Source organism: Phyllobates terribilis, unplaced genomic scaffold (assembly GCF_046119375.1).
Source record: "Phyllobates terribilis strain yellow unplaced genomic scaffold, ASM4611937v1 Scaffold_2__4_contigs__length_985480577, whole genome shotgun sequence".
Classification (NCBI taxonomy): domain Eukaryota; kingdom Metazoa; phylum Chordata; class Amphibia; order Anura; family Dendrobatidae; genus Phyllobates; species Phyllobates terribilis.
This window is the reverse complement of record NW_027362762.1, coordinates 389,271,812-389,289,810: the sequence shown is the minus strand read 5'-3', so window position 1 is coordinate 389,289,810 and position 17,999 is coordinate 389,271,812. Positions and strand designations below refer to the sequence as shown.

Sequence of the window (17,999 nt, the reverse complement as noted above, 5' to 3'; positions counted from 1 at the left end):
CTCATAGGGCGGAGGACATAGACCTCTCATAGGGCAGGGGGCATAGACCTCATTAGAAGGGGACATAGACCTCTCATAGGGCTGGGGGCATAGACCTCTCACAGGGCAGGGGGCATAGACCTCTCATTAGAAGGGGACATAAACCTCTCATAGGGTGGGGGGCAGACCTCTCATAGGGCGGGGGGGCATAGACCTCTCATAGGGCAGGGGGGCATAGACCTCTCATAGGGCAGGGGACATAGACCTCTCACAGGGCAGGGGGCATAGACCTCTCATTAGAAGGGGACATAAACCTCTCATAGGGCGGGGAGCATAGACCTCTCATAGGGCAGGGGGCATAGACCTCTCATAGGGCAGGGGGGACATAGACCTCTCATAGGGCAGGGGACATAGATCTCTCATAGGGCAGAGGGCACAGACCTCTCATTAGAAGGGGACATAAACCTCTCATAGGGCGGGGGGCATAGACCTCTCATAGGGCGGGGGGGACATAGACCTCTCATAGGGCAGAGGGCATAGACCTCTCATTAGACGGGGACTCTAGTTTCCAGCCCCTGTGCAGTGCCACAATGTGTGTTAGCCCATCACTTCAATGGACCTGTGTGAATGGGTCTCCTCAGACCGCCCCATGTGAACACGATTCTATTACTACTGCTGGGGTGTTATGTCAGGGGAGCACACGAGGTCGCCGTGTATTCTGCACTGAGCGCCAGTGAGGAGCTGTCTGGTGCGCGCCCCCGTTGTCGGTGTCGGGGCCGCGCACCGGCCGCAGCTCGCCGCGTGCACTTGTGATGGTTACGCGTAAGGATTCGGGAATGAGCGCAGACGGTTGATCACCGGCAGCGGAGCCATATACGAACGAGTAACCGAAATACACAGGGCACGTACGGCTCTCATCAGAAAGGTTACAGGCTGGGGGTGCACCCTGGTCATGAGGAGCGAGCGGGAAACGCCGCCGGCCGTGCTGAGAGGGAACCGGGAGAACCGGAGCCGTGACAGACGAGATGTGGACCTGAGCGGGACGGCGACCACCGCCAAGCACCGGGAGGAAAGGAAGGCGACTTTGAGCAAGGTGAAGCTGGGAGGCATCATCCGTCATCATCCTCCTGTGCTATGTACTACTACTGCCTTGTATTGTGCTGTGGACCAGGCTGTGATTGGCCAGTGACGTCACGTGACCTGTCCCCCGTCTTCTGCCCCTTTGTATACTTGTGTCTGTTCCTAGTAGTCCTCGTGCACGGAGGGCGCAGGCTGTACACATGGGGCAGGGTACACTGCAGCTAAGGCGGGGGGCACACAACACGGGCATGTAACACTACACTATAACATGGGCATATAATAGGCATGGAACACTGGCAGATAGCACTGGAGTGGCGTGTAATACTACAACATAACTTGGGCATATAACAATGTAATGTAACACTAATATATAACACTGGCACATAACATGGGCATATGACATTGTAATGTAACACTAATATATAACACTGGCACATAACACAAGTATATAACCGGCATATAACACTGCAACATAACATGGGCATGGAACACTGGCAGATTGCACTGGCGTGTAATACTACAACATAACTTGAGCATATAACAATGTCATGTAACACTAATATATAACACTGGCACAGAACATGGGCATATAACACTGGAACATAACAAGTATATAATGGGCATATAACACTGCAACATAACATGGGCATGGAACACTGGTATGTAAAAACCTACATAGGAAGGAAATACAAAAATTATAAGGGCCTCCGGATATACCAATATCAGAACCACAAACAATATATATCCACAATTAGGCAAAGACTATGTATATTTATAAAATGTTAATCTTTTATTTATTCAATTAAAAAAACCACAATATTCCCTCTACCATGATTAAACAAGGGGGGGTAGGAAGGAAGGGGAATGGAAAGGAATAAAATAAATAAAGGTTGGGAGGGGGATGAGTGTGCACTCTGTGGCCAATACAAGATACAGCAATCAGGTCAGTACATAATTGTTATACATTTCTTATGAATAAAAATGCTCAAAAGTATAGATATACATAATAATAATAATAATAAAGAGATGGTGCAGATTATAATAAACCAGACTCCATTGATCACATAATTCAAAAATGTTTTACATATAAAAAGCTAATTGCTACAATAAGATTGCTATTACTCAGAAGGTGCATTGTACATTAATGTTTCTCCAGGGATATGCATAGCCCATAATAGAATAAGAAGCATGTGCATAAATTAATGTAAAGAGATATGCATAGCCCACATTAGTTGATCAAGTCAGTGATCACCAAATGATATAAGAAAATAAGAGGTAATTCAGAAGTCTGTAAGACTATGTATACCTAGCATGTGCAAAAGGTGTATATTATTAAAGTATAGTGTAAATATATACCGACCAGAGGCACATCACAACCCCCTCCACCTGCTCCAACGCACGTTTCGCTGCGGCTTCATCAGGGAGTGAGGTGGAGAGGGAGGGAGTGATATTTAAAGAATGATTACTGCTGTGGTCACTTAAAAATCAAGGATTCCATGTTATCGGGCGCCATCACTAGCCACACGTCCAGCAAGCCGTCCCGCCCGTGACTGGATGTATGTCACTGAAGTGCGACCGTATATACACTGGTATATAACACTGGAACATAACACGGGCATGTAGCATGGGCATATATCACTGTCATATAACACTGGCATGTAACACGAGTATATTTAAAATGGCATAAAACACTGGCATATAACATTGCCATGTAACACGGGCTTATTACACGGACATTTGACATTGGCAGATAACATGGGCATGTACCTGTCATGCAAGGTGTAGGAAAGACTAAGTGCAGCACGAAGGGAAGGGGGAAAAGGGGACCCAGACTCTAGGGAAAGGGGGTAGTGGAGACCTCCTAGGCTGACCTCATATCACCCTGTCTCCCCTAGCTTCCCTATATTGGTTCTGCACCAATCACCGCACAGGAACCTGTCTTTCCCTGGCGTTTGGTCCTGGTTAGAGAAGGGAGGGGATGAGCGCTAGTCGATCCCCACTGACAAGTAAAGACAACAAGGGGGAGCAAACAAGGGAAGATAGCTTAGCTTTAGTTGACTTCAGAGAGATGAACATACGTCCTCTTAGCACCAGAGAGGAAGAAGTACTGCTCTTGCTCAAGCCTTCACAAGGGGTCATGTGCATATAGCCGGCACCTCACTCTAGCAAACAACAGGTATTTATCCACCCAGGCCAGGGTGTTAATTAGCAAGAGGAAGGTAGCCACTGGGTCCTAGAGAGACAGCTTTTAAGAAGTTGTCTGTAATGCCAAACAAAGAGATCTCCTGCAACCAACTGCAGGGCGACTGTCACTTCTGACACATCCATGACAGCACCAAAGGCATTTAACACGGGCATGTAACACAGGCATGTAACACGGGCATTTAACACGGGCATTTAACACTGACATATAACATGGGCAGATAAGCATATAACACGGGCATGTAACACTGGAATATAACATGGGCATTGAACACGGACAAGTGACACAGGCAGATAACATGGGCAAGTAACACACAGACATAACAAGGGCATATAACAAGGGCAGGTAATACAGGCTTATAACAAGGGCATATAACATGGGTATCTATCTACCTGTCTATTATCTATCTATTATCTACAGTATCTGTTTCCTATCTATGCATCTACTTTAACTGTCTGTTATTCCCCCTGGGAAAGTATTATTAAAATGACAACTGGGCGTTTTTAGCCCTCCCACTAATAGGGTGTGTTATGCACGCGCCCGGGCTAAGCGGCGTGTGCGTGTGATTGGTAGTGATTCCACTGGACCGTGCCGGAGAGTGAATGCCTGGAGGGGCGTAACTAGGTATTCACCCGATCCGACCAGGGTCGCACGACGGCATACGACGCCAGTGCACCAAGGAGGAACCGAGCAGAGGGACCAGGTGCTACTCCAGGACAGACCCCGGACACGGCTGTTGACCCACACAGGGGAATACAGGAACAGACTGGTAGGCTGGCACACTGACTGATGGGAATAGGCAGGCACGACTGGTATGCAGGCAGGCGGGTAAGCAGGCAGGGCAGGACAGGACTGCCGGAGCAGCGGGCAGAAGCAGGGCAGGACAGGACTGCCGGAGCAGCGGGCAGAAGCAGGGCAGGACAGGACTCTGTTCACACGGAACAGACAGGAAGGGAAAGACAGAGCCAGACACCCACAGGGTACTTGCAGTGAAGTAGCGAGTGGACCACAAACTCACAAACGGGAGTACAGAGACAACAGGCAGGAGTTAGGTACGAGTTCAGACTCTGCAGAAAAAGGAAGGGAACGGACATAGAGGAAAAACAGGTAAAGGATAGGAGAGAGTTCAGACTGGAACTGAGTGTACGGAGGAGACCGACACTGCAGCGGGATACAGGAGCGGGTCTGGGAATACTGCCCCCAGAGAGGCGGGAAGAACAGGCAAGGAGCGTGTTCAGACAGGACAGACAAGATACAGGAGCGGGTCTAGGTAATCGGCCCCTAGAAGGCGGGAGGAACAGGCTAGGAGCGTGTTCAGACAGGACAGACAAGATACACAGAAAGGACTCAGTTCAGACACGGGAACTAATACCGCAAAGCAGGAGACATACAGGACTCAGTTCAGACACGGGAACTAATACCGCAAAGCAGGAGACATACAGGACACAGTTCAGACACGGGAGCTGATACCGCAAAGCAGGAGACATACAGGACTAAGTTCAGACAGGCCTGGAAAGACAGCCTCCAGGAAAGGCAGACAAGGAAACAAAGACGGGACCTGGCACCTTCAGAGTGCAAACACACACTGAAGGAAAACACTTATGCTCAGGCAGGGATAGAAGGGAGCTGCTGAGCTATATACCAAGTGTCAGACAGCAATAGGCTGAGGACGCACAAGGGGTGTGACCCACAGCAGGTACAAAAAGCAGGAAGTGATCGGGCGCCGCCCTTAAGCAGCAGAGACAGACACAAACAGACAGCATGGAGGGAAGCCAGAGAGACATTCTGGACAGGAGATCAAGTGCGCGCTCCTGCACAGTGGGAGATGGACCACTATGCAAGGACGCCGCCAGGTATGTTACAGTACCTCCCCCCTTACGCCCCCTCTTCTTCAGGCCTGCCAGAATCTTCCGCAGGGAATTCGAGGACCAGTCGTTCACTGGGTTGGAGGGGGACAGAGACTTGAGGGTAATCTCTGCTTCGAGGTACATCTTGTCAAGCTCACAGGAAAAAATAGACGGGTTATCAGGTACATAATGAGGAAAAGTCACTGTCTCTTTGTTATCTGGTGGTACCCCGGAGGCTTCAGGAAACAACTGGAGGTCCTCCGCCGGGTCAGAAGAGTGCAGAGGCTCAGAGAAAACAACTGCTTCAGAGTACACTAGGTCGGACTCACTGGAGGAAGCAGGCGAGGTATCGGGTACCGAGTATAGGAAAGTCTCTGTCCATTCACCACCAGGTGGCACCCCGAAGGGTTCTGAACACAACTGGAGGTCCTCCGCCTGGTCGGAGGGGTGTAGAGACTCGGGAGTAACCTCTGCTTCGGAGTACACTAGGTTGGACTCACTGGAGGAAGCAGGCGAGGTATCGGGTACCGAGTATAGGAAAGTCTCTGTCCATTCACCACCAGGTGGCACCCCGAAGGGTTCTGGAGACAGCTGGCGGTCCTCCGCCTGGTCAAAGGGGTGTAGAGACTCACAGGTAACCTCTGCTTCAGAGTACACTAGGTCGGACTCACTGGACGAAGCAAGCGAGGTATCAGATCCAGGATATAGGAAAGTCTCTGTCCATTCACCACCAGGTGGCACCCCGAAGGATTCTGAACACAACTGGAGGTCCTCCGCCTGGTCGGAGGGGTGTAGAGACTCAGGAGTAACCTCTGCTTCGGAGTATACTAAGTTGGACTCACTGGACGAAGCGAGCGAGGTATCAGGTACAGAGTATAGGAGAGTCTCTGTCCTTTCGCTACCAGGTAGCACCCCGAAGGGTTCAGGAGACAACTGGAGATCCTCCGCCTAGTCGGAGGGGTGTAGAGACTCGGAGGTAACTACCACTTTGGGGTACCCATTGTCAGGCTCACAGGACGAAGCGGACAAAGTATTGAGTACCGGGTGTAGAGAAGTCTCTCTCCATTTGTCATCGAGTGGTATCCCGGAGGATTCAGGAGGCAACAGGGGATCCTCCGCCAGGTAGTAGAGGTGCACAGACTCAGAGGTAACCACAGCTTTGGAGCATCCTTGGACATGCACACCGGTTAAAGAGAGAGAAGCATCTGATGCCGGGTGCAGGAAGTTCTCCTGTGTGGAGTCTGGATGGGCAGAAGTCTCTTCGGGCAGGAGAACTGGTGCACTACCCACGCACATTACCCATTGGGGTTTCTCCGGGATACAGGGAGATGAAGCTTCAGTAGGGACTTCAAGGTTGGGGTCAGGAGGTCTCAGGGAGGACAGACCCTGGCGTGACGGCTTGCCTCTACGTCTAGCACGTCTGGACTGCCTCTTGAGGTTGAGAGAAGTATTCCGGAAAGCGTAGTCACCCTGTGAGGATTCTGGGTGGGCAGTAGTCTCATTGGGCTGGAGGACTATTGCGCTACCCACACACATTACCCATCGGGGCTGCTCCGGGATATTGGGAGGTGAAGCTTCAGCAGGAGCCTCCGGGTTAGGATCATCGAAGACCATACGAAAGGCCACCAGGAAGGCCTGCAGGTCAAGGATGACAGGATCCCATGCTTCCCATAGGGGGGTGACCCATTTCAAGGCATCACCCGCTAGGTAGTCAATCATAAAGGCCACTTTAGCCCAATCGGAAGGAAAATAGAGAGGGTAGGCCTTAAAGTGTAGCATGCATTGCTCCACAAATGCACGACACTGTCTTGGATCCCCATAGTAACGTGGCGGATCCGCAGGAACGAGGGCTGATAGATCCATCTGGACGGGTGCGTAACTCGCCTGGAACTCAGCTAAAGGGGGAAAAAAATTTATTTATTTTATTTTAATGCATGTATTCGCTGGAAAAACTTCTCAAAGAGCGAAGGCCGTGGGGCTCAACGGGAACCATGGCCTGAGCATGCTGTTATGCACGCGCCCGGGCTAAGCGGCGTGTGCATGTGATTGGTAGTGATTCCACTGGACCGTGCCGGAGAGTGAATGCCTGGAGGGGCGTAACTAGGTATTCACCCGATCCGACCAGGGTCGCACGACGGCATACGACGCCAGTGCACCAAGGAGGAACCGAGCAGAGGGACCAGGTGCTACTCCAGGACAGACCCCGGACACGGCTGTTGACCCACACAGGGGAATACAGGAACAGACTGGTAGGCTGGCACACTGACTGATGGGAATAGGCAGGCACGACTGGTATGCAGGCAGGCGGGTAAGCAGGCAGGGCAGGACAGGACTGCCGGAGCAGCGGGCAGAAGCAGGGCAGGACAGGACTGCCGGAGCAGCGGGCAGAAGCAGGGCAGGACAGGACTCTGTTCACACGGAACAGACAGGAAGGGAAAGACAGAGCCAGACACCCACAGGGTACTTGCAGTGAAGTAGCGAGTGGACCACAAACTCACAAACGGGAGTACAGAGACAACAGGCAGGAGTTAGGTACGAGTTCAGACTCTGCAGAAAAAGGAAGGGAACGGACATAGAGGAAAAACAGGTAAAGGATAGGAGAGAGTTCAGACTGGAACTGAGTGTACGGAGGAGACCGACACTGCAGCGGGATACAGGAGCGGGTCTGGGAATACTGCCCCCAGAGAGGCGGGAAGAACAGGCAAGGAGCGTGTTCAGACAGGACAGACAAGATACAGGAGCGGGTCTAGGTAATCGGCCCCTAGAAGGCGGGAGGAACAGGCTAGGAGCGTGTTCAGACAGGACAGACAAGATACACAGAAAGGACTCAGTTCAGACACGGGAACTAATACCGCAAAGCAGGAGACATACAGGACTCAGTTCAGACACGGGAACTAATACCGCAAAGCAGGAGACATACAGGACACAGTTCAGACACGGGAGCTGATACCGCAAAGCAGGAGACATACAGGACTAAGTTCAGACAGGCCTGGAAAGACAGCCTCCAGGAAAGGCAGACAAGGAAACAAAGACGGGACCTGGCACCTTCAGAGTGCAAACACACACTGAAGGAAAACACTTATGCTCAGGCAGGGATAGAAGGGAGCTGCTGAGCTATATACCAAGTGTCAGACAGCAATAGGCTGAGGACGCACAAGGGGTGTGACCCACAGCAGGTACAAAAAGCAGGAAGTGATCGGGCGCCGCCCTTAAGCAGCAGAGACAGACACAAACAGACAGCATGGAGGGAAGCCAGAGAGACATTCTGGACAGGAGATCAAGTGCGCGCTCCTGCACAGTGGGAGATGGACCACTATGCAAGGACGCCGCCAGGTATGTTACAGGGTGTATCTCTACATAGCCTGACATTGTCAGCTCAGATTCATCAGTATTAGGCAAGTTTCATGTGTCCAACGTTCACAGTCTGAATTTGTACCAAAATGTCCGTTGTTCTTCAGGCCGTAAATTGACAGCCTCATATAACCCTATGCTGTTCAGCTTGGGTCAGGAGATTAGACGCTGGTCCAGACATCGCGATTCATACTTGGATTGTGAGTGTTGGACATCTTAAATCGGTCTTAGAGTGTGTAAGGGCACACTCCATTGGATGATGTCAGTTTATGCATGCATTTCCCGGAGGAATCATGGAGGAATAGTACAATAAAAGAGCTCTAAAAATGATACCTGTGATATCATGAAGAATTACAGGTATTAAATGAAACATACATGTAAGGAGAGCCTCTTTAAAGGGAATCTGTCAGCAGGACTTTGCTACCTCATCTGAGAGCAGCATTATGTAGGAAAAGAGAAGCTGAATCCAACAATGTATCGCTTACATTACTAGGTGCTGCCGTTCTCACACAATCAGAGCTTTTCGATTTAGCAATACAGCAGGCAGTGTTAAGAAAGCTTACCCCACCCCCACTAGGCTCTGTATATGCATAGTGTATAAACAGTGTGCTGCTTATGACAGGGGGATGGGACAGAGTCGCTTCCTGTCTGGACAATAACTACAAGGTGATAAAACCTTCAGCCTAAGTTAACAACAGCACACATCTTGACAAGTAACACATGATTGAATTCTGTGTTTTAACCCCTACCTCATGCTGTCCTTAGTTTACTTAGCAAAAACCTGCTGACAGATTCCCTTTAATGAGTATTTCAACCCAAAAAATGTAAAAATTGATATGCAGTATATCAAAACTTAGGTTCGGTTTACATCTGCACTATTTCCATTCTTATGTTTTGTTCTAAGAACTTTAAAAACAGGCAATACCAGATCTATCACGAGGGGTCTATTGGACATTCACCAGGGTGGTCAACATTTTACAGGAAAAAAATTACAGAGATGGAGGTGAACGAAGAGGCTGACAAAAAGTGACACCTGAATTGACCATTGTTGTCACTTTTGCAGCGGTTCTTACCACTAACATCCCTAACCCTCAGTTTTCCTCTGGCCTGTAATGTGTGTTGGACTGATACCTTGTACTCTACTAGTCTGGCACCACATAGCGTGACAGGTGGGGTATGTGGCAGCACCATGGACAGCAGCTGTAATGTAATAACTATGGGCTCCTTCTCCCACCTCTTATATATCTTCAGTTCACATGCAGGATTTCCTGTAATAGTGCATGGGTGTATTGGTGAGTTATAATTTATTCTTAAAAGGAAGTGTTTTCCTAGTGAAAAAGAAGCAGTGCGACATCTATACTGTTCATGTGGTTATATTTTGCTTTAACTTCTTTTCCTATTATGTTTTATGATTTGTAATATCTGCATTGCGTAATCTCAGGATCTGTCATCATTGCCAGAACTCTGTTAACATAGATCAATTCACTCAGAATCGAGGCAGACCACCAAAAAAAAACCCATAAACATACCCCCAAATCTACAGTTCTGCTTTGGAGGGCACTAGAGAAGAAGCTGCTCTTGCAGACTCAGTGTTCATGTGGGCAAGTGTATCGGCCAGTTGTACATTCATGAAACAATCACTGTGTATATCATAAAAAGAATGGACAAATAAGTTCAAGTTTGTGGAATAAAAAAAAGATATAAAATTAGGGGATATATTGGACAAGATTTTCTTTTTTTTTTTTACAAATTAAACAATAATTCCATAGTCTTACAATAACACATGACATCCTAAAGCTTCCATGTAAAAAAAAAAAAAAAAGTATCCCATGAGCTGTCAATGCATTTTTGTGGAATCCTCTACATAAAATAGCACAGTTGACTGTGGCTCAGGAGCCACATGTGGCTTCTGGGCTCATTATGTGTGGCCCATGACTGCCAGCTTGGTGCATTACCTAACAACTATGAAAAATATAAAATGCAAATGAAGGATATAATTCACTAAATCAACTAAAAAAATTATGTTTGCATGACATGCAGCACTATGACTGAATACAGGAACTCAAACCAATGAAATACTGTGCCCACGATGCAGAAATGCTCCGGATTTTTCCTGAGCGTTTCTGCATCTCCCTGGCAGAAAAAACGCATGCGGATTGTACATGCGGATTGTACATGCAATCCGCATGTACAATGCGGATTGTACATGCGTTTTTCCTGCCAGGGACAAGCGTAATTGAAGCATTTTGCACATGCGATTTCGCATGCGGGTTGTCAAGCACTTTCCAAGCGATTTTACATCACTTGGAAAATGCTTGACAACTTGGTCACACTATATAAATCCATGCAACCGGCATGGATTTATATAGTTTGACCGTAAAAGAATGGTCAAAAATAAATATTATACTGGCCTTCTGATGGCCCCCGGTGTCCTTATCCAATGCGTCCGGTCTCCCCGGTGTCTCGCGGTTGTGTAAAAGGACCTGCGGTGACGTCATTTAGCCATGTGACGGGTCATGTGACCGCTGACGTCGGCGGTCGCGTGACCCGTCACATGACTAAATGACGTCATGGCAGGTCCTTTTAGACCATCGCAAGCTGCCGGGAAGCCAGGACGGATTGCTGAGGAGACCGGGGACCATCAGAAGGTAAGTATAATGTATATTTTTTATTTTCTTTCTTTTTTTTACAGGCACTATGGTATCTGGGTCTGGAGGAGAGTCTCCTCTTCTCCAAACCCGGGTACCATCCGCACATTGAATCGCATAATATCCGCATGTGCAGATGTAGTGATGAGGATATTATACGATTCAATGCAAGTCAATGGCGGCGAAAACGCAGCGATTCCGCAAAATAATTGGTTTTGCTGCGGATTTTTCTGCAATGATAATCCACAGCGGAAATTTCCGCAGCATGTGCACAGCACATGTGGATTATCATTGGGGAACATGGCAGACTTTCTACCAAGCGTTTTTTAAGCATTTCTGCAGCGGAATTGCCGCTGCGGAAACACTTAAAAAACGCATCATGGGCACACAGCCTAAATCCATATTCAAATGAATAAGCCACATACATTGCATAAAAAATAATATATATACATATATATATATATATATATATATATTTTTTTTTTAATAAAGGGAACACTCAAATAACGCATCCTAGATCTGAATGAATGAAATATTCTCATTGAATACTTTGTTCTGTACAAAGTTGAATGTGCTGACAACAAAATCACACAAAAATCATCAATGGAAATCAAATTTATTAATCAATGGAGGCCTGGATTTGGAGTCACCCCCAAAATTAAATTGGAAAAACACACTACAGGCTGATGCAACTTTGATGTAATGTCCTTAACACAAGTCAAAATGAGGCTTAGTATTGTGTGTGGCCTCCACGTGCCTGTATGACCTCCCTACAACGCCTGGGCATGCTCCTGATGAGGTTGCGGATGGTCTTCTGTGGGATCTCCTCCCAGACCTGGACTAAAGCATCCGCCAACTCCTGGACAGTCTGTGGTGCAACGTGACGTTGGTGGATGGAGCGAGACATGATGTCCCAGATGTGCTCAATCGGATTCAGGCCTGGGGAACGGGCGGGCCAGTCCATAGCTTCAATGCCTTCATCTTGCAGGAACTGCTGACACACTCCAGCCACATGAGGTCTGGCATTGTCCTGCATTAGGAGGAACCCAGGGCCAACCGCACCAGCATATGGTCTCTCAAGGGGTCTGACGATCTCATCTCGGTACCTAATGGCAGTCAGGCTACCTCTGGCGAGCACATGGAGGGCTGTGCGGCCCTCCAAGGAAATGCCACCCCACACCATTACTGACCCACTGCCAAACCGGTCATGCTGAAGGATGTTGCAGGCAGCAGATCGCTCTCCACGGCGTCTCCAGACTCTGTCACGTCTGTCACATGTGCTCAGTGCGGATGCTTTAGTCCAGGTCTAGGAGGAGATCCCACAGGAGACCATCCGCAGCCTCATCAGGAGCATGCCCAGGCGTTGTAGGGAGGTCATACAGGCACGTGGAGGCCACACACAATACTGAGCCCCATTTTGGCTTGTTTTAAGGACATTACATCAAAGTTGAATCAGCCTATAGTGTGTTTTTCCTCTTTAATTTTGGGGTTGACTCCAAATCCAGGCCTTCATTGGTTAATAAATTTGATTTCTATTGATGATTTTGGTGAGATTTTGTTGTCAGCACATTCAACTTTGTACAGAACAAAGTATTCAATGAGAATATTTCATTCATTCAGATCTAGGATGTGTTATTTGAGTGTTCCCTTTATTTTTTTGAGCAGTATATATATATATATATATATATATATATATGAGAAACAAAAAATCCATATCATAATAATGGGTCCACAGCATCATAAATAGACGCTGTGGCCCATGAGGAAAACCACTCCAGTATATATGAAAAAAAGGAGAAAAGGGAGTATATGGTATAAACAGCACAGAAATTATTTTAAGTCCAAAGAGAGACATACATGTAATAAAAATTGTTAAAAGCCAGACAAATGAAGGAAAAGTGCTAATCCTGCAAAATTTGCCAGTATACATACAGATTGCTGAATATGGTGCACACCAGATAGAGACCAAGTTAAGGGTTTAAATATATCAGAAAAAACAGCACTATAGAGTATACCGATGGAGACAAACACCAGGGGAGAAGCACAGAATGAAATCAAGATACATGTATATTATTTGTGCGAAGTGGCAATTAGAGCAATATTAACTGAGTATTCTTACCCCCGGTGCAAGCAGGAATAGGAAAAGAAAACCGGGTGGGGAAGAGCCCCCATAGGACCCCCGATGCGCGTTTCGCATAATACTATCTTTGCTTTCTCAAGGGAAGGTGTTCTCAACTTAATAAAATAATTTCTGTGCTGATTATACCATATACTCCCTTTTCTCCTTTTTTCACATATAAAAGTATGTATATACTTATATATATATATTTATAAATACACAAATGATAACACAGTCATATTAAAAAAATACATAAACATTAAAAATTGCTGAAAAGATGGAAGCAGAAGCGCATAATGATAATGGAGAATTTGTAATGGCAAAAATACAACTGATGTATAATTGATATGAAAGTATGCTTAAAGCCTATTCTTTCCAATAGGATGTAAGAAGAATAACCATATATACCAAGGGTGCATAACCTTTGTAGTCTGAGGGCTACAATGTCATTTTTATCTACTTCAAGGGGCATGCAATAAAACTTAAGCTGCATTGTGTCGTACTAATATGGTATTAGTACTCAAGTGGAGGTATAATGAGATTCTCATATATATTAATGTGTAGAATTGCTCATTATTCCCTAGATACTGTTGTTCAGGTTCTATTCTATTACCGTAAGTGGTACTCACTTCACTCACATATCAGATACATGCTGCACACACAGTGCTCACTTATCAGATATACAGTATACAGCGCACACATCACTCACATATCACCCTCATGAAGTACACACACACTACTCACATATTAGATACATACAGCACACATACCGCTCACATATCAGACACATACAGCACATACATACCGCTCACATATCAGACACATACAGTGCACACACACCGCACACATATCAGACACTTGCCGCACACACTACTCAAATATCAGACACATACAGCGCACACTGCTCACATGTCAGACATATACTGCACACACTCACCGCTCACGTATCAGACACATACAGCACACACACTGCTAACATATCAGACACATACAGCACATATACACCGCTCAAATATCAGACACATACAGCACACACTGCTCACATGTCAGACATATAATGCACACACTCACCGCTCACGTATCAGACACATACAGCACACACACACCGCTCACATATCAGACACATACAGCACATATACACCGCTCACGTATCAGACACATACAGCACACACACACTGCTAACATATCAGACACATACAGCACATATACACCGCTCAAATATCAGACACATACAGCACACACTGCTCACATGTCAGACATATACTGCACACACTCACCGCTCACGTATCAGACACATACAGCACACACACACTGCTAACATATCAGACACATACAGCACATATACACCGCTCAAATATCAGACACATACAGCACACACTGCTCACATGTCAGACATATACTGCACACACTCACCGCTCACGTATCAGACACATACAGCAAACACACACTGCTAACATATCAGACACATACAGCACATATACACCGCTCAAATATCAGACACATACAGCACACACTGCTCACATGTCAGACATATACTGCACACACTCACCGCTCACGTATCAGACACATACAGCACACACACACCGCTCACATATCAGACACATACAGCACATATACACCGCTCACATATCAGACACATACAGCACACACACAAACCGCTCACATGTCAGACACATACAGCACATATACACCGCTCACATATCAGACACATACAGCACACACATAGCTCACATATCAGACACATACAGCACATATACACCGCTCACATATCAGATACATACTGCACACACATAGCTCACATATCAGACACATATCAGACACATACACCGCTCACATACAGTATCAGACACATACAGCACACACACACTGCTAACATATCAGACACATACAGCACACACTGCTCACATGTCAGACACATACAGCACATATACACCGCTCACATATCAGACACATACAGCACACACATAGCTCACATATCAGACACATACAGCACATATACACCGCTCACATATCAGATACATACTGCACACACATAGCTCACATATCAGACACATATCAGACACATACACCGCTCACATACAGTATCAGACACATACAGCACACACACACTGCTAACATATCAGACACATACAGCACACACCGCTCACGTATCAGACACATACAGCACACACATACTGCTAACATATCAGACACATACAGCACACACACACACCGCTCACATATCAGACACATACAGCACATATACACCGTTCACATATCAGACACATACAGCGCACACATAGCTCACATATCAGACACATACAGCACACACACACACCGCTCACATATCAGACACATACAGCACACACACACTGCTAACATATCAGACACATACAGCACACACACACACACCGCTCACATGTCAGACACATACAGCACATATACACCGCTCACATATCAGACACATACAGCGCACACATAGCTCACATATCAGACACATACAGCACACACATAGCTCACATATCAGACACATACAGCACATATACACCGCTCACATATCAGACACATACAGCACACACATAGCTCACATATCAGACACATACAGCACATATACACCGCTCACATATCAGACACATACAGCACACACATAGCTCACATATCAGACACATATCAGACACATACACCGCTCACATACAGTATCAGACACATACAGCACACACACTGAGAGGCTTCTGTAGGGAAGAAACGCTCCGCTATTTTAGATGTTGTAGAGGAGAAGGAATATTCCTCCTCTACTTGTATGCTTTACTGTTTATCATGTTGGACACAGTGAAGGTTGCCCCCCCCCAAGCTAACGAAAGGGGGGCAGAGTTTAATGGCTTGTGGGGATGGGGCTTAATGGAAAACAGGGATGTGGCTTGGAGATCCTGTGAAGATGTATGTGCCCAACCTGGAAGAGAAAGCAAGTAAGTATGACACCGCGACTAAGGGCCCATTTATGCTGGCAACCATGGCTGTTAAATGACCACCAATCGGCTACATGCAAGCTCATTTATTGGCCTGTTTTAAAAGGATCGTTCTGTGCGCATAGAATATCGTATTATCGGCAGCATATCACCTGGTTACACAGAACGATGTGCCGTCGAGAGCAGTGATTTTAAGTGATTTTTAGTTATCCAGTCTAGGAGAAAAGTCTGCAGGCACTCTATGTGGCTGCTGACTGTCAAATCATAACTGTGTGTAACACGAATGCTATCACGATTGACCTGTATTCCCCGTGAGGTAGTCACATAGCGGCATGTGTGAGATTTGCATACTTGCTGTCATGTACTGACTAATCTCATCCGACTTCTCTCTATTTTCTTCTATTGAAAGAAGATGGATGAGACCACCCACATGCATTGAGAATACAGAGGATTGGTAGCAGCGTATGCATCGCATATTGTCATGATTCGGCAGACTTTACTTGTGAGACTGGACAACACCTTTAAAAATAATTTTACTTGACGAACAAGCATTTTTGATAACCTGCTTGGACTGGCCAATAAGAAGCAAGCGGTTTAGGAACACTCTCTCCTGATTGGCTGTCTGCCAGCTTAGCCCGTTAGCACCGGGAATAGCAAACAGCTATGAAGGGCTGGTTTCCAGATGATGATTTTTAATAATAATAATCTTTTTATTTATATAGCATCAACATATTCTGCAGCGCTTTACAATTCACAGACAATATTGGCACTGTCCCCATCAGGGCTCACAATCTAGATTCCCTATCATACTGAGTGTGGGAGGAAACGGGAGAACCCGGAGGAAACCCACGCAAACACGGGGAGAACATACAAACTCCTTGCAGATGTTGTCCTTGGTGGGATTTGAACCCAGGACCTCAGCGCTGCAAGGCTGCAGTGCTAACCACTGAGCCACCGTTTTGTGAGTAGTCCTGCATAGAAAGGCAGATCTGGATGAGCATATACTGGCCTTGGTATAGGATGATACTACCAGTCAGAGGAACTGCTGGAAGCTGGATGAGATAGTGTAGTGGGAGTGATTGATTAGAAAATAACGAACGCCGAAATATATTTTTTCTTACACAGTATATTTATGCAGTACATTGCTCCAAAGTTTTTTTTTCTATCATGTTGGAAAGAGTTATCCAGTTGCCAGCTGTGGTTAATATTTCTGTCCTTTGCCCACATTAGTTTTCTTGCACAGCTCCAGTTTACTGTTTCATGTCTCTTGCAGGTGGTTATACGTCGTCTTCCACCAAGCTTTAGTAAGGAGCAACTGGAGGAACAACTGCATCCTTTACCAGCATACGATTATTTTGAGTTCTGCACTGCTGATCCCAGGTACAGTTGCGTGGCAATGATATGCGATGCATTTGTAATTTAGATGCTTTCATTTACATTGTGATCTTTTGTTTCTTTCTTATTTTATATCGGATATTCTCATGTGCTGAATGACGTTACTAGTATGTTGTTTAGGCTGAAACTGCAAAAGTAAATCTCACGTTTTACTCCAAATAACAGATGCATTTCATTCCAAAAACTGTTAAAATGCTTGAAAAATATGGGGGTTTTCCTGTAATTTCTTCATAGATAGAAGCTACATTGGTAATCTGTAGTGATTTTTTATAAACATGTCTTGCCTAAACCTCACCCTACTGCTGTTCCTTTGGTACCCACTGTACATGTTTGAAAGTGGCTCTCAGAGAGCAAAGGAGCGCTCAGCCGAGTGAGCTGTTCTGTGAATAAGACACTCAGGTGAGATGGCTGCTGCCCGAAAGATTAGACAGC

At 46.4% G+C, this 17,999-nt stretch overlaps 1 protein-coding gene across 2 annotated transcripts in view; it reads left to right on the top strand.

Moving 5' to 3' along the window:
- Positions 1–735: 735 nt before the first annotated feature.
- UPF3A (UPF3A regulator of nonsense mediated mRNA decay) overlaps positions 736–17,999 on the top strand; it is a 51,354-nt gene continuing 34,090 nt past the window's right edge. Inside the window, exons 1-2 of one of the 2 annotated variants that reach the window (XM_073664840.1) lie at positions 736–1,072; positions 17,446–17,552. In XM_073664840.1, the coding sequence (XP_073520941.1) occupies positions 932–1,072; positions 17,446–17,552 (248 nt within the window). In that variant the 5' untranslated portion in view covers positions 736–931. The remainder of the gene's footprint in view (positions 1,073–17,445; positions 17,553–17,999) is intronic. The other variant, XM_073664841.1, reaches the window with a different exon arrangement.